A 16,379-nucleotide genomic window follows, 5' to 3' on the forward strand; every position below is an offset into this window, starting at 1 on the left:
GCTATACGGTTTCTTGTGCAAATCTCTTGCTATAGGTCCTCAAAACAATATTCCATTTAACTATACAAAGTGTTTTTACCATTTATAAAAAATACAGTGAAAAATAAGCATTTCCTACTACTTTGGGTGACAAATAAATAATTTGGAACAAGTGTCGTTTAGAAGCACCTCTCGGATGGGTCTGAAATTTTTACCATGGGTAGCCCTTAATACCCTGACTATAACGATATTAAATTTTTCAGAACTAAGTCTATACTTCCGAGATATGGGTCTTAACATTTTTACTTGTATCAACCTATGAAATATGAGACTCGACGAAGAGTACTTTCCAATGCCGAAAATAATTAATAATTGTAATTTGATTTTTTTTTCATAATAATTTATTAAATTATTATACGTTAACATTTTAGCAACATTTCCCTAAAAAATTAAACAATTCTGATACAAATACAAGCATTTAATTGTGCTAACTTACTTGATTCGTTTCCTTTGCGTTTGATATTTTGTTAACGCAAGATATTTGCGCTTATCGCACGAGTTTGACATGCGCTTTCGTATTACAGAGTGCGGTGATACCAGATTTGCGAAAATTAGATGCGAAAGGAGATGCGAAAACGCATTAGAGAGTACCAATTACTTGATTCGGTGCAATTTTTCTTACGCATCGCAATACAGAGTAACCCCCCTGGTACCCATATAATGTTTACCGAGCCATAATGGGAATAGTCGTTAATTGAATTTTTACACTCTAAGACAGTTTTCGATGTTGTTGCCTTACTTCTTATAGCTCTAATTGCTGCTTTACTATCCGTAAGGATGTTAACTGTGAGTGGCCTTGTATTTGTTTTAAACCAGTTCAGACATTCGTGCTATGATCCGGCAGCCGAAGGGAGATCCTGGTTTCCGTGTCTAGATATAAAGACCCAGTCCCGTTCTCCCCCCTAACACAGCCCCGTCCGTAAACCCGCAGCTTCCAGCGGGAATCTGTGCTAGGGTTCCATCGATCCACATATCTCTGTCCGGTATTAGAACTTCACACAGAGCTACTTCACTTGATTCTGGTATCCGGTCCGATACTATTTGATTTATAGATTCACCCGTTGTGAACCGTAATATGCATTGGTGGTATTTTTGGTGGTCTCTTTCGATCCATCCACTCGCTCATCGCTTTCAGTCTTATAGCCGCGATGGCTGCTTCATACCTTACCTGTATTTCTATCGGGTGGACAAAAAGAATTGTCTCTAAAGCCCTAGTTGGTGTAGTCCTCATCGCCCAGCTAATGCTTGGGCAGCACATTCTTTGGACTCTTTGCAATGTTTCCACATTGTATTTTTTGTCCATAGCTGTCCGACATACAACAGATGCGTAAGTAAGAATCGGTCTTATTACGCTTCTGTATAACCGGTGTATCATTCTAGGATTAAAACCCCATTTTGACCCTATAGCCTTTCTACAAGTTGACCAACATCTGTGTGCTTTGGCAGCCCTTTCCTGAATATGGTCTTTCCATTTGAGTTTCCTATCTAGAATTACCCTCAGATATTAAACTGTTGTGTTGTCTTATTCAGGAAAACTGGTTCCTCGACGGAGCCCAATTTCGTTTTCCTAGTGAAAAGACATAACTCTGTTTTTTCCGGGTGTACATCTTCATTTCGAAACTCCTCTCTATGTGGTGTACTACCTCATGTAATGCGGTTTCCACTGATCTACCTTTCACGTATGCATGTTGTTTATATTTCAACATGTCGTTGGGAATTTTGCTCTTGATCATGGTATCGACTGTCCGTTCCATTGTCTTGAGTAAAAAAGATGTTAAACTTATCGGGCGATAAGATTTTGGTACTGCGTAACTTGCCTTAATACATGGTCCAACAAAATCTATACACCCATATTCAGTGCATTTCAGGGTTTGCTGCAGGACTTGTTGTTGTTGTATCAGGCTTATTGTTTCAAAATGAGTGCAACTAAGGTCGATTCGTATACCATTGAAACATCTAACAATAAAAGTTATCATTATTATAAGAGAAGAAGATTGGTCATTCTGGGAAAAAGTCATGTGCAAAGATTTATTTAAGATTTTTTTGCAATGGCGAAATCCTATGACACACATTGCTTGATTAGATTTACATACTCGTGTGGGTAAAACTTATATTGATGTGCTGACGTAGTCTAAACATTGACCACAATGATGGCAATGTGATCTCGTGTCTTAATTATTATTTCAATAAATAAATCATAGAGCTAACGCATACATACCTACATATTTATGGCATCCATTCTCAATTCCACTGTGTTTTTAAGTTAAACATTCAACTCACCTACCTTTCTTGATTCACTTCTTTTTTAGCGGAATTTTTATAAATTCTGTTTTTTTTTTATTAACTTTATAAATTAACACACTAGCACAATAACCAAAGGGAGGTGTAAAATCAGACTCTCTTGACATCCGACTTAATCATTTTGACAAATGACAAAGAATAGATTTGACATAAAGTGTAAATAATCTTCTTCAACAAATTGTATGAAAGAGAGCGGACTGTATTTCGGTTCTTCAGGGGGGAAGAAAATGTCTTCTTCTTCCTCTTGTAGTTCTAACATGGCACTGGCATCATCGGCGATGTGTACACGTTTGTTGTAATCATCGTCGTGCATATCGCCGGGTCTACGCAATGGTGGTCGTGATAAAGCTGGAGTTGAGGCAGCTGGTGGTTGTTGTATTTTACTGCTTGCACCGCCACCACCACCTATGGGACTAATAATGCGTGACATTTCAAAACCAGTCGATGGACCAGGTGTTCGTTGTTGTTGATGTTGTTGCAAATGTAAACGTCTCACAACATTAACTCTTAACTCAGAGGAGGGCGGTTTACGTTGTATTTCTGGGTGTCGTTGTAAATTGGCTTGGGCACTGCTACTGGTCAACGGAGAACCACTGCCGTTTAGTTCCGTGTCAGCATCAATTTCTTGCATAAGCACTTGACCATGTTTACGACGATGCCAGATTTTATTGTGTTCCCTAAAATCAACCAAAACCTTCTTGCGCACAAATTCATGATAGGACAACAGCTCACTGCTAATTTCACGGCGTATAAGTTGTTTCTCTCTGGTCGGAAGACAGGGATTTTTGAGGGCCAATAGACTTTGCGAAGCTGCCAGAGATAGTATATGCTCCAAAGCCACCAAACATAATTCACCATCTAAACTGGAGAGCAATTCATTAGGCGGACAGCTAATCGATGAAACGGAAGCCACCGAAAGTGATTTTGAAAATGGTCTCTGCGACGTATTATGGGCTTGTGGTGATTTGGTGGTGTTTCCACCACCACCACTCGAGCTGCCATTTTGACGACTAACTTCGGGCAGTACATTAAGAGGAACTTCATGAAAACCATAATTTTGCTGCAAAAGATAAGAGGTTAGAATTGCCTTCTTTGCTTCTTAAGCTAGAAAACTTACCAAGTTCAAAACTTTTGTATAAACTCCTACTATGCTAAGGACGGTGCCGAATGTAAGATGCACAGCATTCTCACTTAATTTGGGTGCACCAAAACATATCTCAAATATGGGTTCCCATTTAAATACGGCAAATTCAGGTTCGCAAATCAAATCAACTAAATTGGGACTGAACGCTTGGAGGCACTTGACACATAATATGATGATCTCGGTTAGACTGTAAATAAAAAGGTAGGTAAAATATGGGTAGGTATCATCGCATCTCTTTCGTTCGATTCTTTCCAGAGGAAAGGGTGCTTCAAAATACCCTTTCCAGAGAAATGGGTGCATCGTAAGACCCATTCCGGAGGAATGGGTGCTTTGTAAGACGCTTTCTAGAGAAATGGGTGCTTCGTAAGACCCTTTCCAGAGGAATGGGTGCTTCGTAAGACCCTTTCCGGAGGAATGGGTGCTTCGTAAGACCCTTTCCAGAGGAATGGGTGCTTCGTAAGAACCTTTCCAGAGGAATGGGTGCTTCGTAAGACCCTTTCCAGAGGAATGGGTGCTTCGTAAGACCCTTTCCAGAGGAATGGGTGCTTCGTAAGACCCTTTCCAGAGGAATGGGTGCTTCGTAAGACCCTTTCCAGAGGAATGGGTGCTTCGTAAGACCCTTTCCAGAGGAATGGGTGCTTCGTAAGACCCTTTCCAGAGGAATGGGTGCTTCGTAAGACCCTTTCCAGAGGAATGGGTGCTTCGTAAGACCCTTTCCAGAGGAATGGGTGCTTCGTAAGACCCTTTCCAGAGGAATGGGTGCTTCGTAAGACCCTTTCCAGAGGAATGGGTGCTTCGTAAGACCCTTTCCAGAGGAATGGGTGCTTCGTAAGACCCTTTCCAGAGGAATGGGTGCTTCGTAAGACCCTTTCCAGAGGAATGGGTGCTTCGTAAGACCCTTTCCAGAGGAATGGGTGCTTCGTAAGACCCTTTCCAGAGGAATGGGTGCTTCGTAAGACCCTTTCCAGAGGAATGGGTGCTTCGTAAGACACTTTCCAGAGGAATGGGTGCTTCGTAAGACCCTTTCCAGAGGAATGGGTGCTTCGTAAGACCCTTTCCAGAGGAATGGGTGCTTCGTAAGACCCTTTCCAGAGGAATGGGTGCTTCGTAAGACCCTTTCTTAAGAAAAGTGTGCTTCATTTGACCCTTTCCAGATGAAAGTGTGCTTTGTTTGACCCTCTCCAGAGGAAAGTGTGCTTCGTTTGACCCTCTCCAGAGGAAAGGATGCTTTATTGGACCCTTTCCAGAGGAAAGGTTGCTTCGTAAGATCCTCATAACGCAGATCATAACCTCAATTACAATACCTACATTTTTTAGATAACCTCAAAATATTATTCCAAAGCCTGAATTATGATTTCCCATAGAAACAAAAAAGGAATACTTACTCATTAAATGCCGTTATTGCCTCATCGACAAGGCCAGCAGTTTCAGAATCTCTGATAATATCCAATTGAGTACGGCGCCCGGCAATTAATAACTTCAAGTTCTTGGGTTGATGGAACATGGATATGGCATGACTTAGGAGTATTTGGACAGAGCGCTAGAACATAAGAAGTAAAATATCATCAATGGAACTCCAAAAAAATCTCTTGCCCCCGACTTACCATTAAATTAAACAAAGACTGGGCATGTTCCAAACGCCATTGTTTTTCAAACAATACCAAATTGGAGAGCAGTGTTGCACAACTCTTAATCAAACGCATGGCAGAGGGTTCGAGGGATTGTTTACTCAACAGCAACGAATCCACCAAATATTCTTCATGGATGCCCACAAATTGCAGGGTTTCCTTGAGGAAGTGGTAAGAATGTTTTTGGAATAAAATGGTAACCAATTCAATGCCTCGGCCATAAATGGGCCACCATTTGTGAACGGTCCAATCACTTTCTTTCGGTTGCAAGGAGTAATTGGCTTCCAGTAATTCCTTTGGTGGCAATAATTTCAACCACAAATAATCTCCCACATCACAGTGGAGGAACTCTGCCGAACAATTTCCTTTGGCAAACACAATAAGGACATCCAACAGTTCCACCGATAATTGTTGTTTATTGTGCAATTGTAAAATGGAACCGGTGCAACTTAACAAACGTTGGAACACCTTGTTGGTTATAAACGGCAAATCCCAATTACCAAAACCATCATTGTGGAAAATGGCAGCAATGGTCTTTAGGAGATTCAAACAAAGTATCAAGGAATTTGAGGAGGATAGGGAACTGCGTTTAATTTCCTCGCTGGCCTTTTTGTTGTGGATCTCAATTTTAACACAATTCTCTAGGTTATGTAACTCCGAACAAATGATATTCACCACCGAGTGTAAGAACATCATTGACAGCGAAGAATCTTCGGTAAGTTCTTCTGATAGTAAATCTGCACATTTTATGGCTATTGAAAGGCAAGCCTCTTTGGCTCTAACATGTAAGTCGCTGTAACAAGATGCCACTTTGGCCAAAAGATGATTGAGTTGCTTCAAGGTACTGCGATGTTCCTCAGGGGATTCGGTATAGGCATGTTTGAAACTCAGTATAATAAATAAATATAATTCGGAGAGTATTATTAGAGGTCTTAAATCTTCCACATAGTCGGCCCTTTCTACCAAAATGTTTAAAGTTTTTTGGGCCAATAGCTTAAACTGTTTACGTGGAATCTCCATGAAAGGCGGTTGCTTCTTGAGCAATATTAAGAGGAAACTTTTAAATGCCTGGAGGCGACACAACCATTCTGGCATTTCTTCTGGATTGAATTCATGAGGCTTGTTGACTGCCGTTTTGGGTAAATCAAACACAAAATCTACCCACTTTTCAAAATGTGAGGCCTCGAAAAGTTTGCCTACGACTTTCTTTAAATCACTTGTGGGCTTGTGATGATTGGAGAATATTTCTATGCCCAAAATATTTAGCAATTGGGTGTAGGCCTTCACATTGGTTTTGTATTCACCAAACAATGGCTTGCACAGTTTTTCCCAGAAATTTGATTTTTGCACCAAGGAGTCAACCAAAATTTGCATATTTTGTTTCCACAACATGTGGTAGAGGTTCATGATTTTACTAGGCAGCGTTTGTTCCACAATTTGAGGATCTTTACTAACAGCTTCCAGATAATCTTCCATGTAGGTGACAATGCTGTCGGATATTTGGGTGTCACTTTCTTTGCCAAATATGCGTTTCTCCTTGTTGTAGTTTACCTTGAAGAAAGCCTCTGTAACACCCGGCTGTTTGGCAATACACGATTCCACCAATTCCAGTATGGCAATCTTTATAGAATCACTTTCCAGTTCATCGGGTAACTTTTGCAAAAAGGTCATGCGTATTTGATCTGGTTCCATGTCCAAACAGGCCAGCAGCGACATATTAAATTCCAAAGCAATTCTCTTTAGTAGTCTGCAGGACAGAATTGGCAACCATCTATCAAAAATGTTGCTCATATAACGTGTTACAACTGGTATTATGCGCAGGGTGTCTCTTTGTTTGGGTTGAGTGTAGATCATGGCCTCCAATGGCGACAACTCCGTTGATGGAAAGATGGTGCTTTTCAATTTCAAAACCTGCATTAAAATACGCATGGCCAGACGTACCAATAACACCAAACCATGGCTCTGTTGTACCATCCAATTCGATTCCATTTCCATGCAATGTTGCAAATAGGCATTTCCCAGGGCCACAAAACGCAACAGTATAATACCATTCTCCATATTCAACATGGAATAGACACATATATCACGCAGTAGTATTTGATCCTTGGGTATAGACTGGTCCTTTTCCAGCGCCGTGAATTCATCCAATATGTCACATATGAAACCCATGATTTCAGCATAAATCGTGTATTTCTCCTGCTGCGATCTAAAACGCCAAACATGCAAATGGGGAAAGACATCACGCAGTAAAAATATTAAACCAGGAATTTCAACTTGGAAATATTTTCTTCTTTGCAACTTTGTGTAGGTCCTCAAAAAACCCAAGTAGGCTTGTAAAAAATCAAAACTTTCACGTTTCTTTTCCACATCAACCAAGTAGAATCCCACCAGCAGGGAATCAAAACAAGAACCATGGGCATATTTTTTATAATCCCCCAAGGAGTCATTGCTTATAACCGGCAAAATAGATAAATTTATGACTCGAATAAATATCTCTGCATCGGCCAATGGCAGAAGAGCAGTACAAACATTCAACGCATTGGCCAACAGTTCAACGGGAGGTTTTTGTACAGCCTTAAATTTGTTCAACAAATCAATGCACATTTCTGTGGGATGGACCATTTCAACACTGATGCCTTGCAAGGACTTGGTTTTCTTCAAGGCGGCATGTAAATATTTCAGGCCCTCGTTAACACGTCTCACTCTTTCGGAATTTTCATAATCTCCGTGATATTGCATAGTTTCAGTTAGCAGTGAATTGATTTCATGATGTAGAACATTAAAATAATTTACTGGCAAACGAAAATGTACACAATAGCCTTCGGGTCGGCCCAACACCGTGGCGGGGGTACCTTCGGGAAGATAAAAGTCTATGCGGGGAAATGGTTTAACGACATGACTTAAAATGTAATCATCACCGCCAATTGGTTTCAAGTGGAATCGAGTTTCATCATATACATCGGTGAGTATGGGTAGGGATTCGAGGTTTTGTTTTACCTGAAATAAAGAATAATATTTTATTATCATTTAGAATATTTATCATTGCAGATAGATAGCCACGATAATAGGAAGATGTTCTGACTGAAGGGAAATGACCAGGACAATCATGAATATTTCCCTCGGAATTTTCCGCACTGAAAATAATTTTAAAAAGTTAAATTCTTTTAAATATCTTAAAACGCTCTTAGGAAGCACCCTTTCCTGTAGAAAGGCTCTTAGGAAGCACCATTTCCTGTAGAAAGTCTCTTAGGAAGCACCCTTTCCTCTGGAAAGGAGCTTATGAAGAACCCTTTCCTCTGAAAGGGGTCTTACGAAGTACCCTCTCCTCTGGAAAGGGTTTTACGAAGCACCCTCTCCTCTAAAAAGGGTCTTAGGATGCACACTCTCCTCTGAAAAGGGTCTTACGAAGCAACCCCTCCTCTGAAAATGGTCTTATGAAGCACACTCTCCTCTGGAAAGAGTCTTACGAAGCACCCTTTCTTCTGAAAAGGGTCTTACGAAGCACCACCTCCTCTAAAAAGGGTCTTACGAAGCACACTCTCCTCTGGAAAGAGTCTTAGAAGCACCCTTTCTTTCTTTCTGAAAAGGGTCATACAAATCACCCTCTCCTCTAAAAGGGGTCTTACAAAGCACCCTCTCCTCTAAAAAGGGTCTTAGGAAGCACCCTATCCTCTGAAAAGGGTCTTACGAAGCACCCCTCCTCTGGAAAGGCTCCTAGGAAACACCCTTTCCTCTGGAAAGGCTCTTAGGAAACACCCTTTCCACTGGAAAGACTCTTAGGAAACACCCTTTCCTCTGGAAAGGCTCTTAGGAAACACCCTTTCCTCTGGAAAGGCTCTTAGGAAACACCCTTTCCTCTGGAAAGGCTCTTAGGAAACACCCTTTCCTCTGGAAGGCTCTTAGGAAACACCCTTTCCTCTGGAAAGGCTCTTAGGAAGCACCCCCTCCTCTGAAAAGGGTTTTACAAAGCACCCTCTCCTCTTAAAAGGGTTTTACGAAGCACCCCCTCCTCTGAAAATGGTCTTATGAAGCACCCTCTCCTCTGAAAAGGGTCTTACGAAGCACACTCTCCTCTGGAAAGATTCTTACGAAGCACCCTTTCTTCTGAAAAGGGTCTTACGAAGCACCCCCTCCTCTGGAAAGGGTCTTACGAAGCACCCTTTCTTCTGAAAAGGGTCTTACGAAGCACCGCTCCTCTGAAAAGGGTCTTACGAAGCACCCCCTCCTCTGAAAAGGGTCTTACAATCACCCTCTTCTCTAAAAAGGGTCTTACGAAGCACCCTTTCTTCTGAAAAGGGTCTTACGAAGCACCCCCTCCTCTGAAAAGCATCTTACGAAGCACCCCCTCCTCTGAAAATGGTCTTATGAAGCACCCTCTCCTCTGTCTTACGAAGCACCCTTTCTTCTGAAAAGGGTGTTACGAAGCACCCCCTCCTCTGAAAAGGGTCATACAAATCACCCTCTAAAAGGGTTCTTACAAAGCACTCTCTCCTCTAAAAAGGTCTTAGGAAGCACCCTATCCTCTGAAAAGGGTCTTACGAAGCACCCCCCCCTCTGGAAAGGCTCCTAGGAAACACCCTTTCCTCTGGAAAGACTCTTAGGAAACACCCTTTCCTCTGGAAAGGCTCTTAGGAAACACCCTTTCCTCTGGAAAGGCTCTTAGGAAACACGCTTTCCTCTGGAAAGGCTCTTAGGAAACAACCTTTCCTCTGGAAAGGCTCTTAGGAAACACCCTTTCCTCTGGAAAGCTCTTAGGAAGCACCCCCTCCTCCGAAAAGGGTCTTACAAAGCAACCTCTCCTCTGAAAAGGGTCTTACGAAGCACCCCTTCCTCTGAAAATGGTCTTATGAAGCACCCTCTCCACTGAAAAGGGTCTTACGAAGCACACTCTCCTCTGGAAAGATTCTTACGAAGCACCCTTTCTTCTGAAAAGGGTCTTACGAAGCACCCCCTCCTCTGGAAAGGGTCTTACGAAGCACTCTTTCTTCTGAAAAGGGTCTTACGAGGCACCGCTCCTCTGAAAAGGGTCTTACGAAGCACCCCCTCCTCTGAAAAGGGTCTTACAATCACCCTCTTCTCTAAAAAGGGTCTTACGAAGCACCCTTTCTTCTGAAAAGAGTCTTACGAAGCACCCCCTCCTCTGAAAAGGGTCTTACGAAGCACCCCCTCCTCTGAAAATGGTCTTATGAAGCACCCTCTCCTCTGAAAAGGGTCGTACGAAGCACCTTTTCCTCTGGAAAGGGTCTTACGAAGCACCCTCTCGTCTGGAAAGGTTCTTACGAAGCACCCTTTCCTCTGGAAAGGGTCTTACGAAGCACACTCTCCTCTGGAAAGATTCTTACGAAGCACCCTTTCTTCTGAAAAGGGTCTTACGAAGCACCCCCTCCTCTGGAAAGGGTCTTACGAAGCACCCTTTCTTCTGAAAAGGGTCTTACGAAGCACCGCTCCTCTGAAAAGTGTCTTACGAAGCACCCCCTCCTCTGAAAAGGGTCTTACAATCACCCTCTTCTCTAAAAAGGGTCTTAGGAAGCACCCTCTCCTCTGAAAAGGGTCTTACGAAGCACCCTCTCCTCTGGAAAGGCTCTTAGGAAACACCCTTTCCTCTGGAAAGGCTCTTAGGAAACACCCTTTCCTCTGGAAAGGCTCTTAGGAAACACCCTTTCCTCTGGAAAGGCTCTTAGGAAACACCCTTTCCTCTGGAAAGGCTCTTAGGAAACACCCTTTCCTCTGGAAAGGCTCTTAGGAAACACCCTTTCCTCTGGAAAGGCTCTTACGAAGCACCCTTTCCCCTGGAAAGGGTCTTACGAAGCACCCTTTCTTCTGAAAAGGGTCTTACGAAGCGCCCTTTCCACTGAAAAGGGTCTTACGAAGCACCCTTTCCACTGGAAAGAACCCGCTGCAGTGGGATTGTCAATCCGAATGGATTTATTCCGAAAAAATGTATGTAAATTGTTGTAAGCACACCAAGGCCTACTTACAGGATAATCTAACAAAATGATTGTTGACTGAATAAAGAAATGTTCAGCCTTATCATGAACAGCAATTCCCCGTGAATGTTTTCCCTTTCCCCCTTCGGCTTATCATGAAGAAGGTCGGAAGGGGAAAAATCCGCCAATTGTGAAAAATAGCTATCACAATCGATAGGGAAAGGGAAAAATGTTTGTGAAAAAATTCGCAAATAAATTGATGGGGAATTGGGCAAAAATATTAATAAAAACATCATATTTTGCAATATTTAAACAAAAATGACTTTAAGCACGTTTCTTAAATACAATGCTAAAATTTTAATGCATTTAATTATTGATAAAATAGGTATTTTTCTATGAAACTCAATTTTTATTTCCACATGAATGCAAAGTAAACAAAAAATGCGCACACACACTCATTTATTACATGAAAGCACAACCACAGATTTACTGTGTAGAGTTGCCAAATTTGTTGTTATCGCTGAATTTTTTTATGGGAAAGCAAAAAATATGTATGTCCCACGAACATCCCCAAACAGCCCACAGAAAACTACAGCATGGCAACACTAAAAGTTATCTAAGGTTTTATCTTTTTTGTTTATCTCTTTTTCGCCTTTTTTTCCATCTCCCCCATGGACCGCGATAAGGCGAAAAAGTGAAAGGGAAAATTGTTTCACTTGCGAAACTTTTCACTAGTGAAAATCCATGATAAGGCTGGTTATGTCTCTGAACGAAACATACATATGTTTCCCCAACATCCCCGAAGAGAGACTTCTCTCATACCAATGAGCGGATGCCGATTTATATTGGCTCAATGATAGAGAAGTTTTTCATAGCTGAAATACTCAGGAAATGGCACCTACATTACACTAAGGGGATTTGCCACCGCCGAAAATGTTAAAGTTCTGGTCAGGGGTTTAACCGCAGACCTTCTGAGTGCAAGGCGGACTTGCTCACAACTGCACCATGGTGTATCCCCTTCGAACGAAAGAGTCTTTAAACAATCAGTAATTCATTTGGAATGCGAGAGAATGTTTGATACTTACATAGTTTCCCATACCAGCCTTAGTCAGGGCCGTGGCTATCATGGACAGATGAGCAAAATCCAAAGGAAACATTTCCAATAATGTATCATACAATGAGCGTACACCACCCTCTGGAAATATACAACATAATTATTAAATGCAATTTAAATGTATGCAACTAGTTGCTTACCTTCGTTGGAACAAAATTCCTTAGCCAATGAAGGCCAGCTTAATAGCTCACACAAAAGTTCATAAATATAAGGATGTTTGGAACAGGAACCATCGCCATCAAAGTAATCACACAAATAGGTTAGCAAATTATAAATTGTTTTTCTAACTATTCTGGATACCATGGAATCATCCTGGAAACAAAAGCATTAGGAAATCTCACAAACATAAATTAACATTTCTCGTTATTTTAATTAAACTCACCTTAAACATTGAATTCGATATTAAATCATGCAAAAATTTAAAGCAATTCAAATCAACCGCCCTCTTGCCCGTTTTCCGGCAACGTAGCAGCTGTTCCTCATTTTCCGCAGCATCGGTATATTGAATTTGTAGAAGCATCCATGACAAAAGCATTGGACCATTTTCCGGGTGATGACACATACTGGTTACATCTTTATCCAATGTCTTAAATACCTCATTAGCCAAGTCCTTGACACCATTATCATCCCTCTTGAAATCTAAACATTTAAGAAACAATGCCAATTCCACATAGGCCATACGGGTCAACAACTCCAAATGCAAAGCATTGGCGGAGCCATTTAGATAGCTTTGTTGTCTGCCATACGAGTGTTGTTTGAAACAATTGAAAAGGGTTTTAATTTCATTCAAATTAAAATGCTTATGATCACACAGCAGTAATATAATGTGTGAAACTTCTATTATTTCTCGGGCATTACGCTCCGACCAATTAACCAACTTCGCTTGGTAGTTGAAAAATTCACGATTGGTTAACTTTTGTGGTGGTGCCTCATTTATTAAATGTTCCAGTTGTTTGATATACGATTCTCTCAGCTTATCCATGCCAATCTTGTTCACAATTTCCTTATATTCATTGTGATAGGGATGATGGGGAACTCGATAAAATATTAGCAGATTTTTGACAATTTTCAATACAATCATGCGTTCCAAAGTGTAATAGCCCCAAATGTCGTCTAGCAGTTGGGTCATATTGTTTTCGGTGGATATGAGAGTCGTTAAGGAACTGGCCGAACCACGATATTCATTGGTCAAATAAAAACACAAAATCTCCCAACATTGTAATGATTCCAGATCCTGTAAAGAGAGAGATTGGAGTAATTATTATATCATTATTTATTGCCGTCTTACCAATAACTCCTGTAACCGTAAAGTAAATGGGAGTAGCTTTTCCTGTTTCTTTTCGTTCAACAACTTTTCCAGCGTTGTTTTGGAATCATTCACTGTCTTGAATTGTAGAAGACCATCCTTTAGCTCTTGGCACACATTGTTTAGTTCTTCCAATACTGTACTTTCTGGTGTCTCATGATGAATACCAGACACCAGTTGCCATAATTTCTTCCAATCGGTTCTGTTGAAGATATAGAAAAAAGTTTAAGTCGAACTTGACCATTAAATTTTTGGTCATTCAACATGCACATGTTGAGGCTTCCAGCCAGTTGTTGCTTAGAATTAAGTTTATAAATGTTATCCAAATTCTCCTTCCATTAAAGTTTGTCTCCTTGCGCACTTACATGACATTTTTAGTTGAATTTGCCATAATTGTTATTTATTTCAATAAAATTTATTTTTTTTTTATTTTTTGCGCTAAATTCTCCGGCTAAATTGCAAATAAACAAACAACAAACAAACTAGTAGAGTTGTGTAGTTCCGGAACGAACTAGTTCCAAGGAACTATTCCGGATAAGGAACTATTGGAACTATATCTGACTCTTGAATTTATATACATAGTTCCTTTAGTTCCAGCCGTGCATATAATTCCTTTCATTTGTATAATTAATTTTCTTTATTTAATTCCACTCTCACTTCGATCTTTCATGTTCGTTTCCTTAATCACTCAGACGCGGCCACATTGTTAAATAAACGTAAATCATACCTCGGTACATCGCTTTAATTTATTTATTTTTATGTAAATTCATCCACAAAAAGATGGAAAAAAAGAGATTCGTTCAACTACTTCACTCTCGGAACTATTTGGAATGAAGGAAATACAAAGAACGATAAAAGGAAAAGATTCATTGAACTTTTTCGCTCTCGGAACTATTTGGAACTATGGAACTATATTAAGGAACTAGTTCCTTTTGGGAAAGGAACTACAAAGATCGATCCGCCCGGAACTAGATTGCTCAGATTGCTCAACTCTACAAACTACCTTAGAATTAGAGATAGGTAAGTCGACTTACAGTTAATCGTAGTCGACTTTTGTCTGGAGGGAAAAATCGCATAATCGATTATCTTGTGACCGATTTACGAGTTTGCTCATACCCAGAAAAAAATGTTGGAAGTTGTGCATGTGGACTTATGATTTCACAACATCCTTGGATGCAGTCTACACGTAGTTATGAAAAATACACACCGTTGGACACAATTTATAAGCAGTTTGTTTAGAGATCCCTACAAAAAAAAAAAAACAGTTGGCTGATACCTACCCGCCGCTGGCGAAATCATTTATTCTAAAAATAATGCTTGGTTTACATTTACGAAATCCACTCGATTTCAACTGTCAATTCCATTGGTTAAACGTCAAATGAAATCCAATGGATTTCAGATGAGATTTCATTTGACGTTTGAGCAATGGAATTGACAGTTGAAATAGAGTTGATTTCGTAAATGTAAACCTAGCATAAGAGAGAGTGTATGCATTTCTAGTACCCTAGACATGGTAGAACAAATACAAGGTAAAGTTAATACTACAACAAATACAACTCGAACAACAACCACAAAGGAATTTGTTTTTGTTTGTAAACCTTAGTGTCAACGTAAATGTAAACAAAACAAGGAAATGTCTATAAATTATTGGAATTTAAAAAACTAATATTTTTCACATTTGATTGAATATTTTCGAAAACATGAATGAAAACTCGTTAGATTTTCAATTTGAATGTTTCCATATCATTCCACTAAATGCATAATTTCTCGCAGAAAGTAGAATACTTGCAAAAATGTTTCGGGTCGCTGGTAATTCATTGAAAAAAGAGAAGATGTTTCAATCATTTGCTTTTGAAAACAAAAAAGCACATGTTTATTAGGGCTTTATTCTTTTCAAGTTTAACAAAATACCACACATATTAACAAATATTGTACCGCCTCTATAAGCGATGTTTTAGTGTGCGGCATGTCGTTCGGACCTGGAGGAGGTTACATGTCAATGATATGAAGCCGTCTTTATGGGAAATAGTTTTTTTTTCTGATGAATAAATTTGTTCTTCAAAAATATATATCCCTAATATACATCGAACATAGAAATAAATACATAAAATGTCGAATGGAATTTGACACTAACACTACAACCCAGTTCAGTCAGCTGGGTATTGCTGCTACCTTTTCTTGTTCTACCATGTACCCTAGACAGACGGCAGAGTTAATTTGCATTAAAAATTTCCTAATTTGAATTAATTTTTCACCCTGACAGACGATAGTTTCTGCATTTATGAAACAGCTGTTTTTGTTGTTTGTTTGTGCCCAGCAGACCATTTCTAAAGCTTTACAAAAGTTCGCCAAAATATGCGAAACAAATACACTTTCCACCATTGACCTTTTCACCACGATGAAGCAAAAATAAATTTAATTTATTCGCGATATTTTTGAGTCTTTTTAATATTATAAAAATATTGCAAAAAATTAAAAAACATTTGAAGATGATATAATTTTCGATAGAATTGGTATGGTGGGTAATGAAATACTTTGTGAAAATAAAAATTTTAAAAAGAGATTTGTTAGAAGGCGTTAAAAACGATTAGCTGCTATTCTACTCGCGAAAACCCACTACTTATTTTGAAGAAACGCGAAAATTGCTGATTTGCTTTCCTTTTTTATTTTCTTAAACATGGAAATTTGACAAAAGACAATTGATTTTCAACAGCATTGCCATATTGAAATTGCTAAATTCAGTTTAAATTCCTTTGATTTTGTGCATTATGAATGTGGATAATGCACGAATTAATTTGAATTAAGGCAGTTAATGCAAATTAACGCTGCCGTCTGTCTAGGGTATACGAATTTGTTATAAATGGTCTGTTCCAGTACTGCAAGAATCTACTAATTTGTACTATTTTTTCCGATAACATAA

General features: G+C 39.8%; 1 protein-coding gene across 1 annotated transcript; it reads right to left on the reverse strand.

The window, feature by feature from the left end:
- Window positions 1–2,353: 2,353 nt before the first annotated feature.
- Window positions 2,354–13,978, reverse strand: Nup188 (nuclear pore complex protein Nup188). Its single transcript, XM_073988910.1, has 9 exons — window positions 13,825–13,978; window positions 13,442–13,661; window positions 12,536–13,387; window positions 12,294–12,465; window positions 12,125–12,234; window positions 5,089–8,109; window positions 4,870–5,024; window positions 3,458–3,671; window positions 2,354–3,400 (listed from the first exon to the last, which is right to left on the reverse strand). The coding sequence occupies exons 1-9, from the start codon at window positions 13,848–13,850 to the stop codon at window positions 2,453–2,455; spliced, it is 5,718 nt and encodes a 1,905-aa protein (XP_073845011.1). The 5' UTR covers window positions 13,851–13,978; the 3' UTR covers window positions 2,354–2,452.
- Window positions 13,979–16,379: the final 2,401 nt, after the last annotated feature.

Source organism: Musca autumnalis, unplaced genomic scaffold (assembly GCF_047663935.1).
Source record: "Musca autumnalis isolate F117 unplaced genomic scaffold, ASM4766393v1 scaffold_5, whole genome shotgun sequence".
NCBI lineage: Eukaryota > Metazoa > Arthropoda > Insecta > Diptera > Muscidae > Musca > Musca autumnalis.